A 23280-nucleotide genomic window follows, 5' to 3' on the forward strand; every position below is an offset into this window, starting at 1 on the left:
ATGTTTAATATTTGTGTGTTTTATCATTATATTCAATTTGGTAATGCTTAGGTTATTTAAAAAATGAAATGCCTTTGTAACATATGAGTTTTCGTCCGAAACCCTGATACATCAAAAGAGATTGTCCATTTTGTACACGAAGTGCATCTAGTTTTTGCCGTAACCCTTTCTACTTTTTTGCACATGCTATGTGGGTGAAATTATGATACCATGCCAACTTTCAACCTTTTCGGAGTTCATTTGAAGTGTTTTCAATTTCAGGGTCATTTAGCTCAAAAATCAGTAAATGCCAAAACATAAGTACCCTAACTATTACAAAGATTCCCTCCTGGGTGTGAAACACAGAAGAAATTGATGATAGTGAATCCGATCACATCCCAGATCTTTGGGTGTGAAACTTTTTTTTTGCGTGTGTCCCTTTGCGTCGTAACCATGGACAATCTTCATCATTTAACTGGATGCTCGGGTCAATATTCAATGTGAATGGAGCAATTTCATCAAACTTTTCATAATCTTCTGACATGTCTGTCTTGTCATCCACTCCCACGATGTTTCTTTTCCCAGAAAGAACTATGTGGCGCTTTGGCTCATCGTATAATGCATTCGCTTCCTTATATTTTCTTTTTCTCGGCTTGGTAGACATGTCCTTCACATAGAAAACATGTGCCACATCATTGGCTAGGACGAATCGTTCGTCTGCATACGCAAGATTGTTGAGATCCACTGTTGTCATTCCGTATTGCAGGTCTTTCGTTACCCCGCCTCGTGTCATATTGACCCATTTGCACCGAAACAAAGGGACATTCAAACCACGTCCATAGTCAACTTCCCATATGTCCTCTATGTAACCATAATATGTTTCCTTTCCCGTCTTGGTTGGTGCATCAAAGCGGACACCGCTGTTTTGGTTGGCGCTCTTCTTATCTTGGGCGATCGTGTAAAATGTATTCCCATTTATCTTGTACCCTTTGAAAGTCATTATATTCGAAGATGGTAACTGGGACAGCAAGTACAGATCATCTTCAATAGCGGCGTCATGCATGGCACGTGTCTGCAACCAGCCGGCGAAAGTCTCCGTTTGTTAACATGTAATCCAGTCGTCAGACTGCTCCGGGTGTTTGGAGCGTAGAAAATTTTTGTGTTCCTCCATATACGGAGCCACCAAGGCGGAATTTTGTAGAACTGTGTAGTGTGCTTGAGTGAGAGAATGCCCATCCATACATATTATTTGAACCCCTCCTAGCATGCCTTTTCCATCCAGTCTGCCCTTATGCCGCGATTCAGGAACACCAATCGGCTTAAGGTCAGGAATAAAGTCAATACAAAACTCAATGACCTCCTCATTTTCATGGCCCTTCGAGATGCTTCCTTCTGGGCTAGCACGGTTATGAACATATTTCTTTAAGACTCCCATGAACCTCTCAAAGGGGAACATATTGTGTAGAAATACAAGACCCAAAACGTTAATCTCTTCGCATAGGTGAACTAGGACGTGTGTCATGATGTTGAAGAAGGATGGTGGGAACACCAACTCGAAACTGACAAGACATTGCACCAAATCATTCTCTAACCTTGGTATGATTTCTGGATCGATTACCTTCTGAGATATTGCATTGAGGAATGCACATAGCTTCACAATGGCTAATCGAACGTTTTTCTGTAGAAGCCCCCTCAATGCAACCGGAAGCAGTTGCGTCATAATCACGTGGCAGTCATGAGACTTTAGGTTCTGGAACTTTTTCTCTGCCAAATTTATTATTCCCTTTATATCCTACGAGAAGCCAGACGGTACCTTCATACTGAGCATGCATTCAAAGAAGATTTCCTTCTCTTCTTTGGTAAGAGGGTAGCTGGCATGACCCTGATGTGTGCCGTCTTTTCCGTGCATACGTTGCTGGTCCTCCCGTGCCTCCATTGTATCTTTTGTCTTCCCATACACGCCCAAGAAGCCAAGCAGGGTCACGCAAAGATTCTTCATCACGTGCATCACGTCGATTGCGGAGCGGACCTCTAGGTCTTTCCAATAGGGCAGGTCTCAAAATATTGATTTCTTCTTCCACATGGGTGCGCGTTCGTCAGAGTCATTCGGAACAGGTTGTCCGCCAGGACCCTTTCCAAAGATTACCTTCAAATCCTTGACCATATCATGTACATCAGCACCAGTACGGTGGCGAGGCTTCGTTCGGTGATCCGCCTCACCTTTGAAATGCTTGCCTTTCTTTCTTACGGGATGCCTGCTCGGAAGAAATCGACGATGTCCCAGGTACACATTCTTCCTACAATTATCCAAATATATACTGTCGGTATCATCCAAACAGTGCGTGCATGCACGATATCCCTTGTTTGTCTGTCCTGAAAGGTTACTGAGAGCAGGCCAATCATTGATGGTCACGAACAGCAACGCCTTTAGGTCAAATTCTTCCTGTTTGTGCTCATCCCACGCACGTACACCTTTTCCATTTTACAGCTGTAAGAGTTCTTCAACTAATGGCCTTAGGTACACATCAATGTCATTGCCGGGTTGCTTAGGGCCTTGGATGAGCACTGGCATCATAATGAACTTCCGCTTCATGGACAACCAAGGAGGATGGTTATACAAACATAGTCATAGGCCAGGTGCTATGGTTGCTGCTCTGCTCCCCAAAAGGATTAATGCTATCTGCGCTTAGACCAAACCATACGTTCCTTGCGTCACCTGCAACCTCCTCCCTCTACTTTCTCTCGATTTTTCTCCACTGCGACCCGTCAGCGGGTACTCTCAACTTTCCGTCTTTCTTACGGTCTTCACTGTGCCATCGCATCGCCTTGGCATGCTCTTTGTTTTGGAACAAACGTTTCAACCGTGGTATTATAGGAGCATACCACATCACCTTGGCAGGAATCTTCTTCCTGGGGCGCTCGCCCTCGACATCACCAGGGTCATCGCGGCTGATCTTATAGCGCAATGCACCGCATACCGGGCATGCGTTCAAATCCGTGTACTCACCGCGGTAGAGGATGCAGTCATTAGGGCATGCATGTATCTTCTGCACCTCTAACCCTAGAGGGCAGACAGCCTTCTTGGCTTCGTACGTACTCTCGGGCAATTCGTTGTCCTTTGGAAGCATCTTCTTTAACATTACCAGCAACTTTCCAAATCCCTTGTCAGATACACCATTCTCTGCCTTCCATTGCAGTAATTCTAGTGTGGTGCCCAGCTTTTTCTTGTCAGCTTCGCAATTCGGATACAACAATTTCTTGTGATCCTCTAACATGCGCTGCAACTTCTTCTTCTCCAAATCACTTGCGCAGTTTCTCTTTGCATTGGCAATGGCCCGACCTAGATCATCAGCGGGCTCATCTGATGCCTCTTCTTCAGCTTCTTCCCGCATTGGCGGCTCAGCTTCTTCCCCCATTGTTGTATCATCGTATTCAGGGAACCCATGGCCAGGATAGCTGTCATCGTCCTCTTCTTCTTCATTGGTCCAAACATTATAGTGGGGCATGAAACCGGACTCAAACAGGTGGACATGAATGGTTCTTGACTTAGATTAATTGTGATCATTCTTACAGCCAGCACATGGACAAGGCATAAAACTATCCGCCCGCTTGTTTGCCTCAGCCAAAAGCAGAAAAGTTTGCACGCCATTAATGAACTCGGGAGAGCATCGGCCATCGTACATCCATTGTCGGCTCATCTTCATTACACAACACCGAAAAGACCAAATTAATACAAGTTCATACATAAAGTTCATACAACACTTAAATGCAACAAACAAATAACTCTCTAGCTAAAGCATTTAAATGCAACAACAAATGCGATCAAGATCGCAACTAAGGTAACAATTGATCCAACAGCATAATGATACCAAGCCTCACTATCAATGGCATATTTTCTAATATTTCTAATCTTCAAGCGCATTTTCTCCATCTTGATCTTGTGATCATCGACGACATCGGCAACATGCAACTCCAATTCCATCTTCTTCCCCTCAATTCTTTTTAATTTTTCTTTCAAATACTCGTTTTCTCTTTCAACTAAATTTAACCTCTCGACAATAGGGTCGGTTGGAATTTCCGGTTCACATACCTCCTAGATAAAAATATCTATGTCAGCTTGATGGGCATAATTTGTCATAAACAGAAAATGCAACAAATAGTTTTAAAAGAGAATATACCACATCCGAATCATAACAAGGACGAGGGCCGACGGGGACGGATATCAAAACCATGGCACTATGTATAACAAACAACGTACGGGTAAGATAATTATACGAGTAACTATATATCCAAATCACACGAACATCAATTTTTCATATAAAAAATTCATGAACAAGAGGCTCACCACAAGGTGGTGCCGGCGATGGGACGGTGCGGGCGATCGACGGTGGTTACGACGGAGATTTACAAGGCACTAAGTAAACCACACCTACATATGCAAACTAAGTGTTATTTTGACCTCAAATTGCATATAAATCAAAGGGAAGTGTTTGTGGCCGGGGAGCCGGCGGAACGCTCGGGCCGGTCGCGCTCCGTGCGTTGGATCTCTTTTGATCCAAGGACGCTGTTTGCGCCACGTGTTACCAGACCCGTTTTTTTTAAACACGCACGGGTTATCCCTTCCCGTGTTTTTGCTGAAACCGCACGGGGGGGTCATTTTGGTGCGAGGAGGCAGGGTGACCGGCGGGCGGCTGGCTTGTTGGCGCCTGGAGATCAAGAGCGGCGCCGGCGGCCCAAGGCGGATCTCGATTCTCCGGCGATCTATGGCGCCCCCGGATGGTAACTCTCCCCTCGTCCTCTCCCTATCATTGTGTTGTCTCCCCCTCCCCCATTGGCTTTAGGGTTAGGGCGGGTTATGGTGCGGGGCGAGCCGTTTGTGTTCCCGCGGGCCGCCGCCGGCGCCGGCGCGGACGGGGATGGGGTGGTGTTCCCGCGGGTCGAGGGAGCGGGCGGGGTGGTGTTCCCGCAGGGTTATGGGAGGGGGCGGGGGTGGTGGTTTTTTAGGCTTCTGGTGGCTAGGGATTTGGGATGGGATTAGGATTATTTTGTTCCACGAACTACGAGATTTGTTATTCTCGCACATATGTTAGGTTGTGACAACGGCCGCCGCCGCTGGAGGGGTCGGGGCAGGGGCTTCCCGTGCATGACTGCATAGAGAAGAATTCAGCTCTCCTGCCCATTTCCCCCAACTTATTTTTCTCTTGGTTCACAGTCCATGTGGCCTGCATACTCGATTGGCCTACTCGACTATGATAGTTCATATAAGTAACAAATATGACGTAGCTACGGAATTCCTAATGCCAGTTTTTTGAAACATATATGGTGCCCCGACCCATTCCCTGTTCTATGTATGTTTTTGGTGACATGAGGATGCCACTACTGCTATTTTTTCAATGTTTGAGCTAACTGCTGCACCAGTTTTTGAAACATATACAGTTGAACAAGGCTGTGTTTTATTTCATTGGTTTTAGTGAGGTGATCTTTTGATGTTTTTTGTATATGAATACTTGAAACATATATGTAACATTTTTAGATGCAAAATGTTGTGGCCTGTGATAAGTTCAGAATGCAACATTGTTGTCGTTAGTAGCTTTTTTCAGTGGTGTTAGTAGCGTTTTGAAGTGGTGTTAGTAGCTAAAATTAAGCACTGTCCAACTGATGATGTATATTTTTTATGTGTGCTTATACATTTTTCCTTTTTGTAGATGTTGCAGGCACCTCTGGTGAGAATGAGGGGAGTAAGAAGGCTAAGAAGAAGAATACGAAGAAATACAATCTATGTGGCTTTAAGTCAAGGTTTAACTCAAAAAGGCTGGCTGAGATTGGGAAGCAAGTATCACCGGAAAAATAGAGAATCATAAGGGAGGGACCGTTTGGAGACTTGTTGGACATCCGGTCTTTCAAGGTGCCCCATGAGCTCATTGAGTTTGTTGCGATGAACACGAATCACATACTCTCTGAGTTCAAACACAAGAACAAATCTATCACCTTCAGCAAGCTTATGGTGAAAAGGATTTTCAACGTGCCATCCGGTGATAGACCCGTGAAGCTTCTAAAGAAGAGTGATGAACATGATCTTCGCAGCATCTACAAGGAGGGGAACAGGGCTCCAATCGCCCATGTTGTCAAGTTGCTCACTAGTTGCAGTGAGGAGGACGTGGTTATGATAAATAGGACTTGGGCACTCCTTGCGTTGGCAACAGTTTTGTGCCCAGGCACGGGCAATATGGTGAATCTCGAGTATCTTGCTTCCCTGGAAGATATGTCTTTTGTGCATGAATTCGCTTGGGATGAGCACGTGTTGGCACGAGCGATGGAGGAGGTTGGAGTCTTTCAAGAGAAGAAGAGGATGCAAGCAAATACAGAAAAAGCAGCAGAGTTTCAGATCGCTTCATGCCTTTCCATGTTAGCGGTATGCAACGCAACATTATGAAATACCTCCATCTTTTTTCTTTGCTGCATGGAACCTTCTGTACATTTTCTATAGCTCGGATTTATGTTTTTGTTGGCTAATGTCCTTTTTCCATTACATGCAGATCATATACATGGATCATATTGATATCCCGCCCGGCCTCCCAAATGAGCTTGCCATTGATTATTCCGTGCCGAGGATACGCTTTGTTTGCCAAAAGGATTTTGATTGGTTGGATAAAGTTGACAAGAACAAGCTCACTCTTGTCCAACCTTTCTATGGGAAACACACCCAAGTAAGTTTGCTACATCCCGCCTATGTATTTTCCTTTGCCAATGGAGTATTAACACCCCCATGTTTTTTGCTCACTGAATTTGCATGTAGCAATCTTTGCTTTTCCATTTAGGTTATGGCGGCCTTCTTATTTGTCTCCCCTCATGTTTTGTTTTCCTAGATCCGGAGTTTGTGCAACACCCCCTATGCAGCACAACTCATGGGACAGGAAGTTGGTGCTGAAGCAGCCAGTGGGCAGGGAGTTGGTGCTGAAGCACCTAGTGGCCAAGGAACTAGTGGCCAAGGAAGCCAAATTCAAGGTGCTGACATTCAAGCAAAGGAATCTCAATCAAACGAGGCTCAACACAATGTTGATACTGAACCACACCTATCATCATCGCTCAACGATTGGCTGCAGCAATCAATCCCTAGCATGCAAGATCTAAGGGTACTCTTTCACAATCTACACTATCTTTTTCTTTGTATTCATTTCCTTTTTACCTTTTGGCTTTGCATTATTTACTATACCCAGTTGCAAGTGTATATTTTGTTTGCTGCATCCCTCATTCTGATGTGCTACAACCATGTTCTGTTTTTGCTTCATATGTGGTTTAAGTTCATACCTACTAGGCTTTTTCGCTGCATCCATATGTCTAGTGTGCTACAACTACATTCCGTTTTTGCTTCAAACATAACATAATTTTGCTACATCCATATCAATAATTTGCTACCTAGAGGTATAGACCATTTGTTTTTTATGCTTCATCCATGACAGTAAATTGCTACAATCACACTATTTATTTGATACATAGTGACACAGCAGCACACCTACTTGTTTCTCGCTTCATCCATACCTCTAATGTGCTACACCCACATTTGTGTTTTTTTTACATCCATACTTCTCAAAATCTGGATATACTTGTCACTAAAAATGTTGGACACTTGCCTTCTTGTAGGTACCAACTCAGTTTCAAATGCTCTACGACAAGCACAAGGGTATTTTTGCAGCAGAGGCGGATGGCCGCTCTCCTTCGTGATGTTGGAGACGCCATCACAGCTACCAATGAGCCCAACTTTTCCTTTGAAGCACCTATCATGGACGAATGTCGCGGAAAAGAGAATGATGCTAAAGCTGCAAATGCCGACATTGGTGCTCAAGCTCAAGCTCAAGGTACAACACCTAGCATCAACATGGATGAAGTCACCGGATTGAACCTAGAAGTTGCAACAGAGGCTGCAGAAACTCGTGAGCAACAAAGAGTGAGTTTCGAGATGGAAGGCAACGCCTCACCTCACAGCCCCCCACTCTTCTATGATGCACCCAGGAGTGCGACAGCCGGCATTTGGGACGACGAGCCATCCTGTGAGTTGTTCCCAAAGGGCTCCGAAGACTATGAGATGATGCATTCCACGGATGAGCCTACAATTAAGAAGAGCACAGTCAGCCCCATCTATGCAAACATCCCCGTGTTTCCTGTTTCAAACGATGATGACAGCCCAAGTATGCTTCCTTCCTCTTGCATCATTTCTTTTTGTTTTTCTCCATATCATTTTTTTCACATTTGTGTGATTCCAACAAATTCTTTTTGTACAATCTCTTGCAAACTCATCCATTTTTATTTTTTTCCTACAGCTCCTAAGATGGTCGCTATAGAAGAGCATTTTGCTGATGCAAGCAGTGGCCCTAGCACACATGACAAGAACACTAGGAAGAAGAGGATGGCCAAAGTTCCAGCCATACAAAATACCAAGGCAAAGAAGCAAAAGGTCGACAAGGCTGCAGAAATGTATGAGAAGTTTGTAAAGCATGGGAAACCATTGAGGAAATCACAACCCAATGAACAAGTGTGAGCTAACTAAGCCCTATCTGTTTTTGCTTTCTATTTTTTTCCTGCTCGAAACAAATGATTCATTCGGTTGCATCTATGGTAACAGGACACCTTTCATCAAGCTAGGTGGATTTTTCATTGGATACAAGAAATTCCTTGTATGCTTCAAGCCTCGCGGGGATACGAATGATGAGGTTATGTCCCTATGTATCGAGATGGACAACCTCGCATCCCGTGCAGCAAAAGAAAGGGATGTGAAGAAATACATGTTCTCAGTCCACGCGGGGGTAAGCTTTTGTAAAAACAAGCAATGCTTCATTCCTTTCTTTCTTTCACATTTTCGTTGCAACACACACTAACCATTTTGTTGTATCTTTCAAGTAGATCCTACTAAAACAAGACCCATCAACCTTCCAACCAGCAAAACTCATGGCTGAGCTTGAAAGGGCTATGAAAATGTTCAAGGTTCAAAAGTTTGACCTCGTAAGTTTCACGAAGCTTCAACCTTGTTTACACCACAAAATACTTCCAAATATGATCCAATGATGCGACGCGGCTGTAACATTTTTTACATGTTCTGAGTACCTTTTTGCCTTTCTTTTGTTTTTTCCAGCTCTTTTTCACAATTGTGCATGATCGCCATTGGATAGTTGTTTGCGTAAACTTGCTTCACAAGCAGTGGAATGTATTTGACTCAATCCATTCAAAAGGAAAACAATCTCCTTTGAAGAAGCAAGCCAATAAACTGGTAGGCTCATGCTCTCTATTTTTTCTGTTTACCCTTCTGATTCATCTACATAAATGCCATGTTGTCATCTTTACACACCTCATTTTATTTTTTGAAACTTTTGTGTGTGTTTTCGGTGCTAGATCACAAACTTTGCAACCCTCGCACAAGAGTGCAGCGAATTCAATGTCAATGTTGGATCCTTCGCCCGTGTTGACCTAGAGGATTACCCAAAGCAAGATACCCTGTGAGTTTTCTTTTTGAATTTTGCTTCAATCATGTTTTCCATTTCAACATTTTGTTTTTTCAACTACTCATGGGAAGTATGATGGAGAACTTTTTTTTATCTCACAGATGTGATTGTGGCTTTTTTGGGCTCAAATATGTGGAGAACTATGATGGGAAGTCAATGAGAGAGTTCAAGCAGGTACACATTTTTAATTTTTTTTCTTGTCATTTTGTTACAATCTACTTTCTTTGTTTTCAATACTCATGCAATAGAAGAATACCATGTGTTGTTTTTGCTTCATACGTGGTTTAAGTTCGTACCTACTAGGCTTTTTTGCTACATCCATATGTCTAGTGTGCTACAAGTACATTCTGCTTTTGCTTCATCCATATAATAATTTTGCTACATCCATATCAATTTTTTGCGGTGGATGGATGTGAACTTTTTGCATTCACCACTCATGCAACACAAGAATAACTAGTATCATACTTGTTTTACCTTTTGTTTTCCATACTCATGCAACCCAAGAATAACTAGTATCATACTTGCTTACTTTTTGTATTCATTTTTTACAGGAAGACATGGTGCGATACCGCATCGATGTGGCATACAACCTTTTCAGTCACCCAATGAACAATGCCCCAAAGGAGCGGGCGTTCAAAGATGAGTTGGCGGCTTGATTTTCTGGAAGGTTCAAGACGAACAAGCTTGTTTCTTCGTTAGGTCTAGATCATGTCCGAGGTGGTAGCGTTCTCATAGGATTAGAGTAGTGCGCGTTCGTATGTAAACTGTTGATACCTCCAGTAAACATATGTGTCCTTTTGGTATGTAAACCGATGATAACTTGATATTTAGATGATGCACTTATGTTTTTAATGGATGCGTTCTTCTGTTTGCCAACATGATCATGCATTGACAATTGTTTTTTGTTTCGCTGGTTTTGAAATATGAAAATATTTCAAACTTCATCCATCGAAGTATCAAGGGAATCTCTGTGCATTTTTTCCCTCAAAACATATTTTCTGAAAAAAATAATATGTGAATGCTACTTTTGTCACACACTTAAATTGCTGGAAGCTCACAGGAAATAGCTACAACCTTCTGTTAGATTTGTTGCAGAGCCAAAATATACATTTTTACCTGCAAATTAGCTACATCCCTACAATATTTTTTGCTGGAAGCATAATGTAAATAAGCTTCCTTTCCCAACTTTTGTTGTACAGCTAAATCAACACTTTAAATCATTCAAGGCTTTTTCCTTTTCAAACTTGTTATTTTGCTACAACCATGTTTTAAAAAGCTTCAACCATGTTTTGCAAAAAGCTTCAACCATGTTTCCTAAAAGCTGCAATCATATTTTGAAAAAGTTTCAACCATGTTTTTCAAAAGCTTCAACCATGTTTTTCAAAAGCTTCAACCATGTTTTTCAAAAGCTTCAAACATGTTTCCTAAAAGCTGCAACCTTGTTTACAGAAGCTTCAACCATGTTTTGAAAAAGCTTACCCCATGCTTTTCAAAAGCTTAAAACATGTTCATTATAAACATGGATCAAGCTGTGGTTACAACAACCATTGAGTACTATTTTAAAAAATATATAAGGAAAAACCCACATTCTGCTTTTTTTTTACAAACAAAATTGTACAAATTTTGGCACCATCATACTACAAAAAGTAAGCTCTCAGAAACATATAACAATAAGAATTTTTTTAAATCAACTCTTGTAAAAAGGAACATTCTGCTTTTTTCAAACCACGCATGTAGTAATATGTTGCAATCCCACAAAACAAACATTCACAGCTAGTCAACACAACTTTTTATCATAAGTCATGGGGTGTTACAAGGCAATTCATCATTTTTTTCCCTCATGAAAATATCCTAAAGTGCAAGGATTGTTTCGACGCCCGGAGCTTTCGCGCTCGCACTCGCAGCAAGAAAAGCTGCAAGGAGTTGGCAATCCTTCACGTTGTGATCTTCATCTTCACAATATTTGCATGGAGTCTTCTTTTCCCTTGGCTTTGGAGCTTTCTTCACTTTCGCTGCGTCCTTCTTTGCTTTCTTCTTCATTTCATCTTCTCGAATCTCAATTAGTGGCTTCCTGCGCTTCTCTTTCTCTTTTGGCCTCCCTTTCTTTGCTGACTTTGGTGGGTTCCGCAGTCCTACGGGGGGTGGATCCCGCTGACCTGTACTTGGACCCCCTGAGACTTGTGCATTTTTTGCATGACCTTGGGCTTCTTCGTCTCCTGCAACCCCATCAGTTTCTCTAGCTTTTATTGCAGCAACCCCAACACTGCCCTGATCAATTAGCCCAGAGACAAAACTATAAGCTTCATCATTGAAGCATGCATCAGAAGCGAGTTTCCCAAACTTCCGGCATAGAGAGTTAAACTTTAGGGTGTTTGTCGTGGGGACGCCGAAATGCATAGCTCTATGCCCATCGCACGGTTCAGGCGCAAGGTCGGTTGCTCTCTTAGACCATCTTGGAAGCATGTAAGTCGCAGGTATCGTTTGCACGTTCAGGTGCACCATGACACGGATGATATGTGGGCAGATCAGCCCACACATCTCAAACATGTTGCAGGTGCACATGTATGTCTGATCTTTAGGGGCAACACGCACCGTGTACACTTTAGGGTTGACGCCATAATTTGCAACAATGCGAAACCAGATGACATCCCCTTGCAGCTGATATTGCAGACCATAGCCTGTTGATTTAGCCAACAGTTTTTGAAACTTGGAAAATACCTCTCTGGTATAGAAATCTGCAGCTTGCTTTTCAATGTTGTAACTGCAAACAAAAAAGCTTCCAACATCAATAAGAATTGCTACATATGTTTCAAAGCAATGCTGCAACCCCACTGTACTGGAAAACTAAAAAAAATGCTACATGACTTTGGACTTACTTTCCCCAGAGTGGCGGCCTCGTCGCTTCATTGATGAAGCCAGCATTGTCTTCACGATCAAGCATTAGCTCCTGGCAAAGCTCAAACTGCTGGACAAATGTCCAAACCGAGTCTCCATGATGATTTAAAGTCTTGAAGTAGGAATTCAGGCCCTCGGACCGCCCGGTTGTTCCTGTGAATGGGAAGAACTTATTCCTAAAGTACACAGGAGCCCACATCTCCCTGCTGTCCCACATGTTCTTGAGGTGTTTCTTATCAGCCACACCAAATAACTCGACCATCTGCTTCCACCGTTCTTCAAACTCGTCAACGGTATCTGAATCATTGATGCAACCATAGAATGCTTCAGCAAAAGGCTCATCCTTGCCCAGCATCTTCCCTAGTTTCGTCCTTGCAACCCGGAAGATGTGCCACTTGCAACATCTGTGTGTTGAATCTGGAAATACCATTGAGATGGCTTTAGCCATTGCCTGGTCTTAATCAATCATAATGTTCAACGGATGCTCGTTATTCATTGCCAACATCCATTGCTGGAAGACCCACTTGAAAGTTTCGATGGTCTCATCAGGCAACAAAGCGCACCCCAAGCAAACAGTATGTGTGTGGTTGTTAATGCCAACAATCGGAGCAAAGGGCAAGTTGTAGCGATTTGTGCAGAATGTGGTGTCGAAAAACACACAATCTTTGTACTTTGGATACAAGGCCCTTGTTCTCCCATCAACCCAGAAAAGCGCCCTAACAGCTCTATCTTCTTCTAGCTTCGAGAAAAAGAAGTTGGGATTCTCCACTTGTCTTCTCTCAAAGTACTCGATTGTCAGCTCCAAATCACGCTCTGACAGGCCCCTTCGCAGCTTTGCTCTTGCATTTGTCACATCAGTCTTCACGTACGGCAAACTCCTTGGATCGCAACACCGTGCATCTCCAAGCAAGCCCATCATATTAGCCGTTGATATGTTGCGATAGTGCAGTGAAGTGATGTACTGCATGTCTGCATCCGGGATCTTTCTGTGAGAGCGGCAAAATCTCTGACGCCCCCTTTGCAAAATCAGCTGTTGTGTGTGATCGGCCTCAAAAACGGTCACAACCCAGCTACCGTCTTTGAGGTTAACACCCATACGAGCCTTGCAATCATACCGCTCCAACCGGTTTCTTTTCCTCTTGTCGCTCACATCCATATAGATGCCAGCTTGTTTGCTTGCAGATTTTTTGTTACTAGAATAGCTCATATCAACATCTTCACACTGATTTGTTGCAGCCCTGTCAGAAATGCTACCACCAACATTCTTCGAAGGATTTTTCCGTGAGTGTACGCACTCAAAAACTCTATAGATTAGAATGCGCTTCTGCTCCGAGCTATTTTTCCTACTATGCTTTGATGTCACAATGCGAGTTCCAAAGCCCATCTTCGAGGCATATTCATTGTAAACACGGTGAGCTTCTTCAACATTGTCAAAAACCATTCCAAGAAAAGGGACAACTGGCTGTGATGATATATCTTCATCTGGTTCGTCAACAAGTGTTGCAGCATTTCCATTGGCATTGTCACTAGCCACACGGGCATTGCCATGATTTGGAGCTACACCATCCGTGTTCAGCTGCAACGAATCGTCACTATCATTTCCCGGAGTACCATTCAGATCAATTCCATCATCTTCGTCTTCGTGCGCAACATTTTGCATATCATCATCAAGGAAAATTGATGGCTCCACAGCAATATTCTGCAACAAAATCAGCACCCAAGTCATTTTTTTGCTGCGTGAAAAAACACGCAAAAAGCGCGAACAAAAAAAGTGGATGCAGCATGTCAATCACAATTCCAAAACAATTCCTGCATGCAGCATTTTAGGATGTAGCATGCAACATCCAGCAAGACGCATGTAGCAAGTGCAACACATACTTGTAACATTTTACTAGCAGACAGCAGGAAGATGCTTGCATTAATTGACAACATCTCAGAAACATTACACAAAAATCAAACACAAGTATGTTGAGAACATCTCTCTTTAATCTCACGCTCATCAATTGAAATCAAAGGTTGCAACATTTTTTTGTGAACAAAAGGATCTAGGATTTGCAATTGGAATTCATACCAGATCAATTTCATCCCGGCCATGCCGTGCTGCATCTTGGAAGACCACATCAGGGTTCTAGTACCGTTGCAGCACCGGTCCACTACCACCAGGGCCTTGCCGCCTCAGGGGACTCCGGCCATGAACGGCAGCGGAGCTCGAGCCCAAATCCATGGCGGCAAGGAGTTCATGACGTATGTAAGACATGATTGAAGCAATCCCAAGGTGGCTTGATAGGTGGGGGAGCCCCTCCTCGACGTGATTCGGCCACGGGGAAAGAATAACAGGCGGATCTAGCCGCCGCCGCCGCGGATCAGGGACGGGCAGTCGCGCGGGGATCCAGCTCCCCTGTTTTCCTTGATGTGGCTGTTCGTACACGGTCGCAACAAAACTGTTCTTTTTTGCTGCAATGGTTGCTTCAATCCGTGTATGCACGTAGATCTGACGGTCCACGCAAACCGCATCGAACGGCTGGGCCTCAACCGGCCCAACAGTTGGGCCGGTGCGCCGGTGCAGATCACTGCCCTAAATCAAATACTACCACATATAATTCCTCCCAAATTACTAAAACCCACAAATTAATCACTATATAAACCATTGCAAGAGCTAATCTAGCAATGAGAGATGAAAGGACAAAGTTGCTAACCTTTGTGAACATTTGAATGGATGGGGGCCTTCAAATCTTGACAAAATTTGGGCAAAATTTGTGATGAGCTCGAGAGGAAGGGAAGAACAGAGGAGAGGGGAAAGGGGGAAGAAGCGAGCTCGGGTGGACGAAGAGTTTATATAGGACGACCTTTAGTACCGGTTCGTGCCATGAACTGGTACTAAAGGTGCTGGAGGGGCCCAGACGGATAACATCCTGCCACCACTCTCTTTAGTACCGGTTCGTGGCACGAACCGGTACTAAAAGTTCGGCAAGAACCGGTACTAATGAGAGCGGCTTGCCTAGCCGTTGGAACCGGCACTAATGGACACATTAGTGCCGACTCAAATTCAAACCGGTACTAATGATCTGAACATTTGACCCTTTTTCTACTAGTGCAAACATGATGCCTGCACAACAAAAAGCTTTGGACCAACCGGGCGAAACCTCACCGGCTGCGCAGGGTTCCAAGCCGCACGCATATCCTTGTAGAAAGCCGCCTGGCTGAAAGATTTATCGGTGTGAACCCTAGCCAGCGCAAGCCATCTCACGCTGTCATTGATCTCCGGATCAGCCTCATCTATCACCAGATCAGCAAAGTCTTCCTCTTCCAGATTGAGTTGTTCAATGAAATCTCCAAGATCCGGCGTTCTGAAGGAGCCGCCCCAGCACTGGTGCCCAACAGGGCGTCCGCAAGAGGATCCATCGCTTCCGAGGAGGAGGAGGATCGAGGTTCCACTCGCACTACAACAAAATCACCATCTATGGTCGCTTTTTCTGAGACGCTATTTGTATTCGTCTCTATGCCCATGAACACTTGCGGGCTAAAGACGCTTCTTAAGACGCTTACCTAGCGCCACAAACTTTTCTTATAATTAGTCATTTAGAAAATAAGTATGTAATTTTTATTAACTTTAGAGACGGTTTGTGAGACGCTTTAGTAGATGACTCTATTCTTATCTTAGGCTTGTGAGAATTTTGAATAATCATATTTTTAAAAATCAGATAGCTACTAAAATTAGTTGTGCTAAAATTTAAACATGACCCAAGTAACTGCAACAAAGAATGAATCGAGAGGCATTTTTGTATTTGATTGTAACCCTAATAATACCCTCTATAATATTATATTATCTTTGTAATATTCTCCTGTCAAAACAGAAAACCTTAATTATCCCCGAATGCACGCAATTCCCCTTGCAAAAAAGTGGGGCTTAGTTCTAGCTCGTAGATAGGCGAGGGTTAGAGTTTCACTATGGCACTTCGTTGGCATAGCCTTTCCATCTCGACGGGTCGTATGCGATGGTGTCAATGGCCCGACGACGTACACTCCTGTTGCCACTTCGGTCTATGAGTTTCTTTTTATTGTTACTCCCGCGTCACGCTCACCAGGCGAGGACACAAATCTTATTTTTCTGAATCGTACTCAGCCCCTTCGATCTGCGACTGCACGAGATTTATAATTTTTTCTTAAATTATATGGATATTACGGGCCGAAACTCCCCAGCTTCTCCAAAACTTCTGAAATCCCACTTCTTGCTTGGCTTCTCACTTATCGTGGCGACATGGAAACGTTCGGCAGCGAGGCAGCTTCTCCCAGCGCTCTGTTGAGCTGGCAGCCCAACTGGGGATGCTGCAGGCCTCTTGTTGCCACCTTGGGCCAGCTAGACGGAGCCCACTTCGAGCCAAACTACACACAGACCACTCCTCGCTGGGGAGGGCATCAATGGCGTCAGGGTTAGGTCCTCGTTCGCATGGGGTCGCAGCTCCCTGCTGACAGCGGGATTGGCAGCGCCGAGGGCGGGATCCGGCGGGGAACGGGATGGGAAGAACGGATCTATAGGGGGAGGAGAAGATCTGGCCGGCAACAAGGGCAGCCAGGCGTGGCGGCGGGAATGGGGCGGTGAGGTTTTGAGAGGAGAACGTGAGGGACAGGGGAGATGTGAGCGAGCCGAACCGTGCGGTCCTGGCCGAGCGAAGAGAAGCTCCAGGAGATTGAATAATTGTTTTCTTGTCGGTGACATTACAGCCTTAAATAAGTTCAACTCCAGGTTCTTGTTAACGAGAAGCTGGGTTTCCCTCGCTTCACAAAAATACACTAGAGTTCAAATTGGCTTCGAGAATTTTAGCTTCCGGAAGCTTTAGGAGATAATTGTCATCTATAATCCTCATAGTCGCCGGCGACGTCTAACTTAACTTTGGAACTTGCGTACTGCTTCAATAGGGTCTCCGTACATAAAAATGCATGATCAATATGGTCCTCCTGGCTCTACATGTTACGTACATATCGCGTATTCTCCCATATGACACATCAGCCCCGGGGCCACGTCAGTCTGGGACCCATATGTCAGTAGTAGCGAGAAATAAGATTAAAAAAATAAAAATGGGTGACACACGAAGTTTCCAACCCGCAACCCACGGCCAAAATTTGCGTGAGCAAGCCACCACACTAAGGGCCTTCTTTTCATAAAATCTGGATGAATGCTCTTGTATATAAATAGCGCTGTCCAGGCTATAGCAGCCCAGGTTTTTTTTATGAGGACGCGTGTGCTAGCAAATTAAGCTGGGAGTAGTATTTGTTTATTTTTATTTTGCTATAAACAGTAGTATTTTTTTCGAATGGTAAAAACAGTAGTATTTGCTACTAATAAGATGCACATGTTTTCGAACCATACTTTCTTTTCTTTTTCGTTTTTTCTGTTTCTTTTTTCTTTTCTTCCTTTCCTGTTTATTTTAATTTTTTAAATAATGTTTAAAGTATTCAAAATTTGTTAGGGCTTTCAAAACTTGTTCAGATTTTTTTTAATGAATGACATTTATCGAAAATAGTTTGAGGTTTCAAAATTTCGTCACAGTATAGAAAAGGGATATTTACATTCCCCACACCCCCCCCCCCCATAATTTCCGTCCGACTTCAGAAATAAAAATAGTGCTCAACTTTGCCCCTCTTTCGTCATGTGCGCTTATGGAAATACCTTTCAATGTGTTTTCGTTCGGTCAAAGGCCTTTGACCGTCTAAGGGACGTTTCCTGGACATTTTTACCCTCACTGTGTATGTCACTTACATGTGGGCCACTTCTTCCCTAGAAAAAAAAAAGAAAAAACTCACTCCCTCTCACCTCTTTTTATCTCACTTACATGTGGGCCTAGCAAGAAAAAACAAAAAGGAAAACTCTCTCTCTCTCTCACACCTATGTCTCTGCTAACTCCGGCGAACCCGATGCCCCAACCTGCGCCCCTGCGGCCGCGAGTTCCACACCAATCTCCGTGCTCTCCCCCTCCTCTCTCTCTCTCTCTCGCCCTAGTTCTCTCCCGTCTCTAGCCCTCTCCCACAAGAACGCCCGAGAGCCCCCAGGTTGCCGTCGTCAGCCACGCACGCGTCCAACGGCAACCCCAAGTGCCATGACCTCTCTAGGAAGATCTGACGAGATTCCCTCGTCCTCTTAGCCAATGAATTCGAATAGTGAAGGACCGGATAGGGTGCCACAATGTCATCTTCCCCGCCTCCGGTCTCGGACCGCCGCCGTTGATTTGATGCCGTTGAAGTGCCCCGCTCAATATCTTCCGCTCCCCGAGGATCCCGAGTTGCCGCAGAAGACGTAGGCGTCCTCCACAGCAAGCCTGTGACCTAGGGCCTCTCCCCTGCGAGCTCCGAGCCCTGCCATGGCTGCCACCGTCGTGGGATTGGTCGGCGCCATTGACTCCGGCGCCAGATGGCCCTAATCCACCACCTCTTGATGCGTCAGAGCCAGGGCTATTGCCGAATGCCGTCAGCCGGCCTCCGCGCCGCTTTGTGGCGTGCCTCCGCAGTAGGATTTGGCCGCCGCCGGCAATCCTTGACCCAAACCCTATGTTTTCCTTTTTTAGAAATAAATACAGTAATATTTATCCATATGTGGTTGGTTGCTGCCAACAAAATTATTTTCTCCTAATCACATTTGGCGCTCTCAATCTATTTTCTTTACCGCCTAAACTTCCCGCGTCTCCTGAAATTTTCTGAGTCATATAATTATGGGCAGTGATCTGCGCCGGCGCACCGGCCCAACTGTTGGGTCGGTCGAGGCCCAGCCGTCCGATGCGGTTTGCGTGGACCGTCAGATCTACGCGCATACACGGACTGAAGCAACCGTTGCAGCAAAAAAGAACAGTTTTGTTGCGACCGTGTACGAACAGCCACAGCAAGGAAAACAGGGGAGCTGGATCCCCCCGCGACTGCCCGTCCCCGATCCGCGGCGGCGGCGGCTAGATCCGCCTGTTATTCGTTCCCGCGGCCGAATCACGTCGAGGAGGGGCTCCCCCACCTATCAAGCCGCCTTGGGATTGCTTCAATCATGTCTTACATACGTCATGACCTCCTTGCCGCCATGGATTTGGGCTCGAGCTCCGCTGCCGTTCATGGCCGGAGTCCCCTGAGGCGGCAAGGCCCTGGTGGTAGTGGACCGGTGCTGCAACGGTACTAAAACCCTGATGTGGTCTTCCAAGATGCAGCACGGCATGGTCGGGATGAAATTGATCTGGTATGAATTCCAATTGCAAATCCTAGATCCTTTTGTTCACAAAAAAATGTTGCAACCTTTGATTTCAATTGATGAGCGTGAGATTAAAAAGAGATGTTCTCAGCATACTTGTGTTTGATTTTTGTGTAATGTTTCTGAGATGTTGTCAATTAATGCAAGCATCTTCCTGCTGTCTGCTAGTAAAATGTTACAAGTATGTGTTGCACTTGCTACATGCGTCTTGCTGAATGTTGCATGCTACATCCTAAAATGCTGCATGCAGGAATTGTTTTGGAATTGTGGTTGACATGCTGCGTCCACTTTTTTTGTTCGCGCTTTTTGCGTGTTTTTTCATGCAGCAAAAAAATGACTTGGGTGCTGATTTTGTTGCAGAATGTTGCTGTGGAGCCATCAATTTTCCTTGATGATGATATGCAAAATGTTGCGCACGAAGACGAAGATGATGGAATTGATCTGAATGGTACTCCGGGAAATGATAGTGACGATTCGTTGCAGCTGAACACGGATGGTGTAGCTCCAAATCATGGCAATGCCCGTGTGGCTAGTGACAATGCCAATGGAAATGCTGCAACACTTGTTGACGAACCAGATGAAGATATATCATCACAGCCAGTTGTCCCTTTTCTTGGAATGGTTTTTGACAATGTTGAAGAAGCTCAGCGTGTTTACAATGAATATGCCTCGAAGATGGGCTTTGGAACTCGCATTGTGACATCAAAGCATAGTAGGAAAAATAGCTCGGAGCAGAAGCGCATTCTAATCTATAGAGTTTTTGAGTGCGTACACTCACAGAAAAATCCTTCGAAGAATGTTGGTGGTAGCATTTCTGACGGGGCTGCAACAAATCAGTGTGAAGATGTTGATATGAGCTATTCTAGTAACAAAAAATCTGCAAGCAAACAAGCTGGCATCTATATGGATGTGAGCGACAAGAGGAAAAGAAACCGGTTGGAGCGGTATGATTGCAAGGCTTGTATGGATGTTAACCTCAAAGACGGTAGCTGGGTTGTGACAGTTTTTGAGGCCGATCACACACACCAGCTGATTTTGTAAAGGGGCGTCGGAGATTTTGCCGCTCTCACAGAAAGATCCCGGATGCAGACATGCAGTACATCACTTCACTGCACTATCGCAACATATCAACGGCTAATATGATGGGCTTGCTTGGAGATGCACGGTGTTGCGATCCAAGGAGTTTGCCGTACGTGAAGACTGATGTGACAAATGCAAGAGCAAAGCTGCGAAGGGGCCTGTCAGAGCGTGATTTGGAGCTGACAATCGAGTACTTTGAGAGAAGACAAGTGGAGAATCCCAACTTCTTTTTCTCGAAGCTAGAAGAAGATAGAGCTGTTAGGGCGCTTTTCTGGGTTGATGGGAGAACAAGGGCCTTGTATCCAAAGTACAAAGATTGTGTGTTTTTCGACACCACATTCTGCATAAATCGCTACAACTTGCCCTTTGCTCCGATTGTTGGCATTAACAACCACACACATACTGTTTGCTTGGGGTGCGCTTTGTTGCCTGATGAGACCATCAAAACTTTCAAGTGGGTCTTCCAGCAATGGATGTTGGCAATGAATAACGAGCATCCGTTGAACATTATGACTGATCAAGACCAGGCAATGGCTAAAGCCATCTCAATGGTATTTCCAAATTCAACACACAGATGTTGCAAGTGGCACATCTTCCGGGTTGCAAGGACGAAACTAGGGAAGATGCTGGGCAAGGATGAGCCTTTTGCTGAAGCATTCTATGGTTGCATCAATGATTCAGATACCATTGAGGAGTTTGAAGAACGGTGGAAGCAGATGGTCGAGTTATTTGGTGTGGCTGATAAGAAACACCTCAAGAACATGTGGGACAGCAGGGAGATGTGGGCTCCTGTGTACTTTAGGAATAAGTTCTTCCCATTCACAGGAACAACCGGGCGGTCCGAGGGCCTGAATTCCTACTTCAAGACTTTAAATCATCATGGAGACTCGGTTTGGACATTTGTCCAGAAGTTTGAGCTTTGCCAGGAGCTAATGCTTGATCGTGAAGACAATGCTGGCTTCATCAATGAAGCGACGAGGCCGCCACTCTGGGGAAAGTAAGTCCAAAGTCATGTAGCATTTTTTTTAGTTTTCCAGTACAGTGGGGCTGCAGCATTTCTTTGAAACATATGTAGCAATTCTTATTGATGTTGGAAGCTTTTTTGTTTGCAGTTACAACATTGAAAAGCAAGCTGCAGATTTCTATACCAGAGAGGTATTTTCCAAGTTTCAAAAACTGTTGGCTAAATCAACAGGCTATGGTCTGCAATATCAGCTGCAAGGGGATGTCATCTGGTTTCGCATTGTTGCAATTATGGCGTCAACCCTAAAGTGTACACGGTGCGTGTTGCCCCTAAAGATCAGACATACATGTGCACCTGCAACATGTTTGAGATGTGTGGGCTGATCTGCCCACATATCATCCGTGTCATGGTGCACCTGAACGTGCAAACGATACCTGCGACTTACATGCTTCCAAGATGGTCTAAGAGAGCAACCGACCTTGCGCCTGAACCGGGCGATGGGCATAGAGCTATGCATTTCGGCGTCCCCACGACAAACACCCTAAAGTTTAACTCTCTATGCCGGAAGTTTGGGAAACTCGCTTCTGATGCATGCTTCAATGATGAAGCTTATAGTTTTGTCTCTGGGCTAATTGATCAGGGCAGTGTTGGGGTTGCTGCAATAAAAGCTAGAGAAACTGATGGGGTTGCAGGAGACGAAGAAGCCCAAGGTCATGCAAAAAATGCACAAGTCTCAGGGGGTCCAAGTACAGGTCAGCGGGATCCACCCCCCGTAGGACTGCGGAACCCACCAAAGTCAGAAAAGAAAGGGAGGCCAAAAGAGAAAGAGAAGCGCAGGAAGCCACTAATTGAGATTCGAGAAGATGAAATGAAGAAGAAAGCAAAGAAGGACGCAGCGAAAATGAAGAAAGCTCCAAAGCCAAGGGAAAAGAAGACTCCATGCAAATATTGTGAAGATGAAGATCACAACGTGAAGGATTGCCAACTCCTTGCAGCTTTTCTTGCTGCGAGTGCGAGCGCGAAAGCTCCGGGCGTCGAAACATTTCTTACACTTGAGGATATTTTCATGAGGGAAAAAATGATGAATTGCCTTGTAACACCCCATGACTTATGATAAAAAGTTGTGTTGACTAGCTGTGAATGTTTGTTTTGTGGGATTGCAACATATTACTACATGCGTGGTTTGAAAAAAGCAGAATGTTCCTTTTTACAAGAGTTGATTTAAAAAAAATTCTTATTGTTATATGTTTCTGAGAGCTTACTTTTTGTAGTATGATGGTGCCAAAATTTGTAGAATTTTTTTGTAAAAAAAAGGCAGAATGTGGGTTTTTCCTTATATTTTTTTAAAATAGTACTCAATGGTTGTTGTAACCACAGCTTGATCCATGTTTATAATGAACATGTTTTAAGCTTTTGAAAAGCATGGGGTAAGCTTTTTCAAAACATGGTTGAAGCTTCTGTAAACAAGGTTGCAGCTTTTAGGAAACATGTTTGAAGCTTTTGAAAAACATGGTTGAACCTTTGAAAAACAAGGTTGAAGCTTTTGAAAAACATGGTTGAAACTTTTTCAAAATATGGTTGAAACTTTTTCAAAATATGGTTGCAGCTTTTAGGAAACATGGTTGAAACTTTTTGCAAAACATGGT

The 23280-nt window shown here is 44.4% G+C and overlaps 3 protein-coding genes across 3 annotated transcripts; 1 reads left to right on the forward strand and 2 right to left on the reverse strand.

Moving 5' to 3' along the window:
- Positions 1–11324: 11324 nt before the first annotated feature.
- Positions 11325–12816, reverse strand: LOC141026657 (protein FAR1-RELATED SEQUENCE 5-like). The gene is made up of 2 exons (XM_073503497.1): positions 12350–12816; positions 11325–12234 (listed from the first exon to the last, which is right to left on the reverse strand). Exons 1-2 carry the CDS (start codon positions 12814–12816, stop codon positions 11325–11327), a joined length of 1377 nt encoding a protein of 458 aa, XP_073359598.1.
- Positions 12817–12825: 9 nt separating this feature from the next.
- LOC123494809 (protein FAR1-RELATED SEQUENCE 5-like) lies at positions 12826–14094 on the reverse strand. Its single transcript, XM_045231246.2, has one exon. It carries the CDS (start codon positions 14092–14094, stop codon positions 12826–12828), a length of 1269 nt encoding a protein of 422 aa, XP_045087181.2.
- A 6587-nt stretch (positions 14095–20681) lies between these two features.
- On the forward strand, positions 20682–22748 carry LOC109768468 (protein FAR1-RELATED SEQUENCE 5-like). Its single transcript, XM_073503498.1, has 3 exons — positions 20682–21667; positions 21783–21871; positions 21943–22748. Exons 1-3 carry the CDS (start codon positions 20682–20684, stop codon positions 22746–22748), a joined length of 1881 nt encoding a protein of 626 aa, XP_073359599.1.
- Positions 22749–23280: the final 532 nt, after the last annotated feature.

Source organism: Aegilops tauschii, chromosome 7 (genome assembly GCF_002575655.3).
Source record: "Aegilops tauschii subsp. strangulata cultivar AL8/78 chromosome 7, Aet v6.0, whole genome shotgun sequence".
NCBI classification, from domain to species: domain Eukaryota; kingdom Viridiplantae; phylum Streptophyta; class Magnoliopsida; order Poales; family Poaceae; genus Aegilops; species Aegilops tauschii.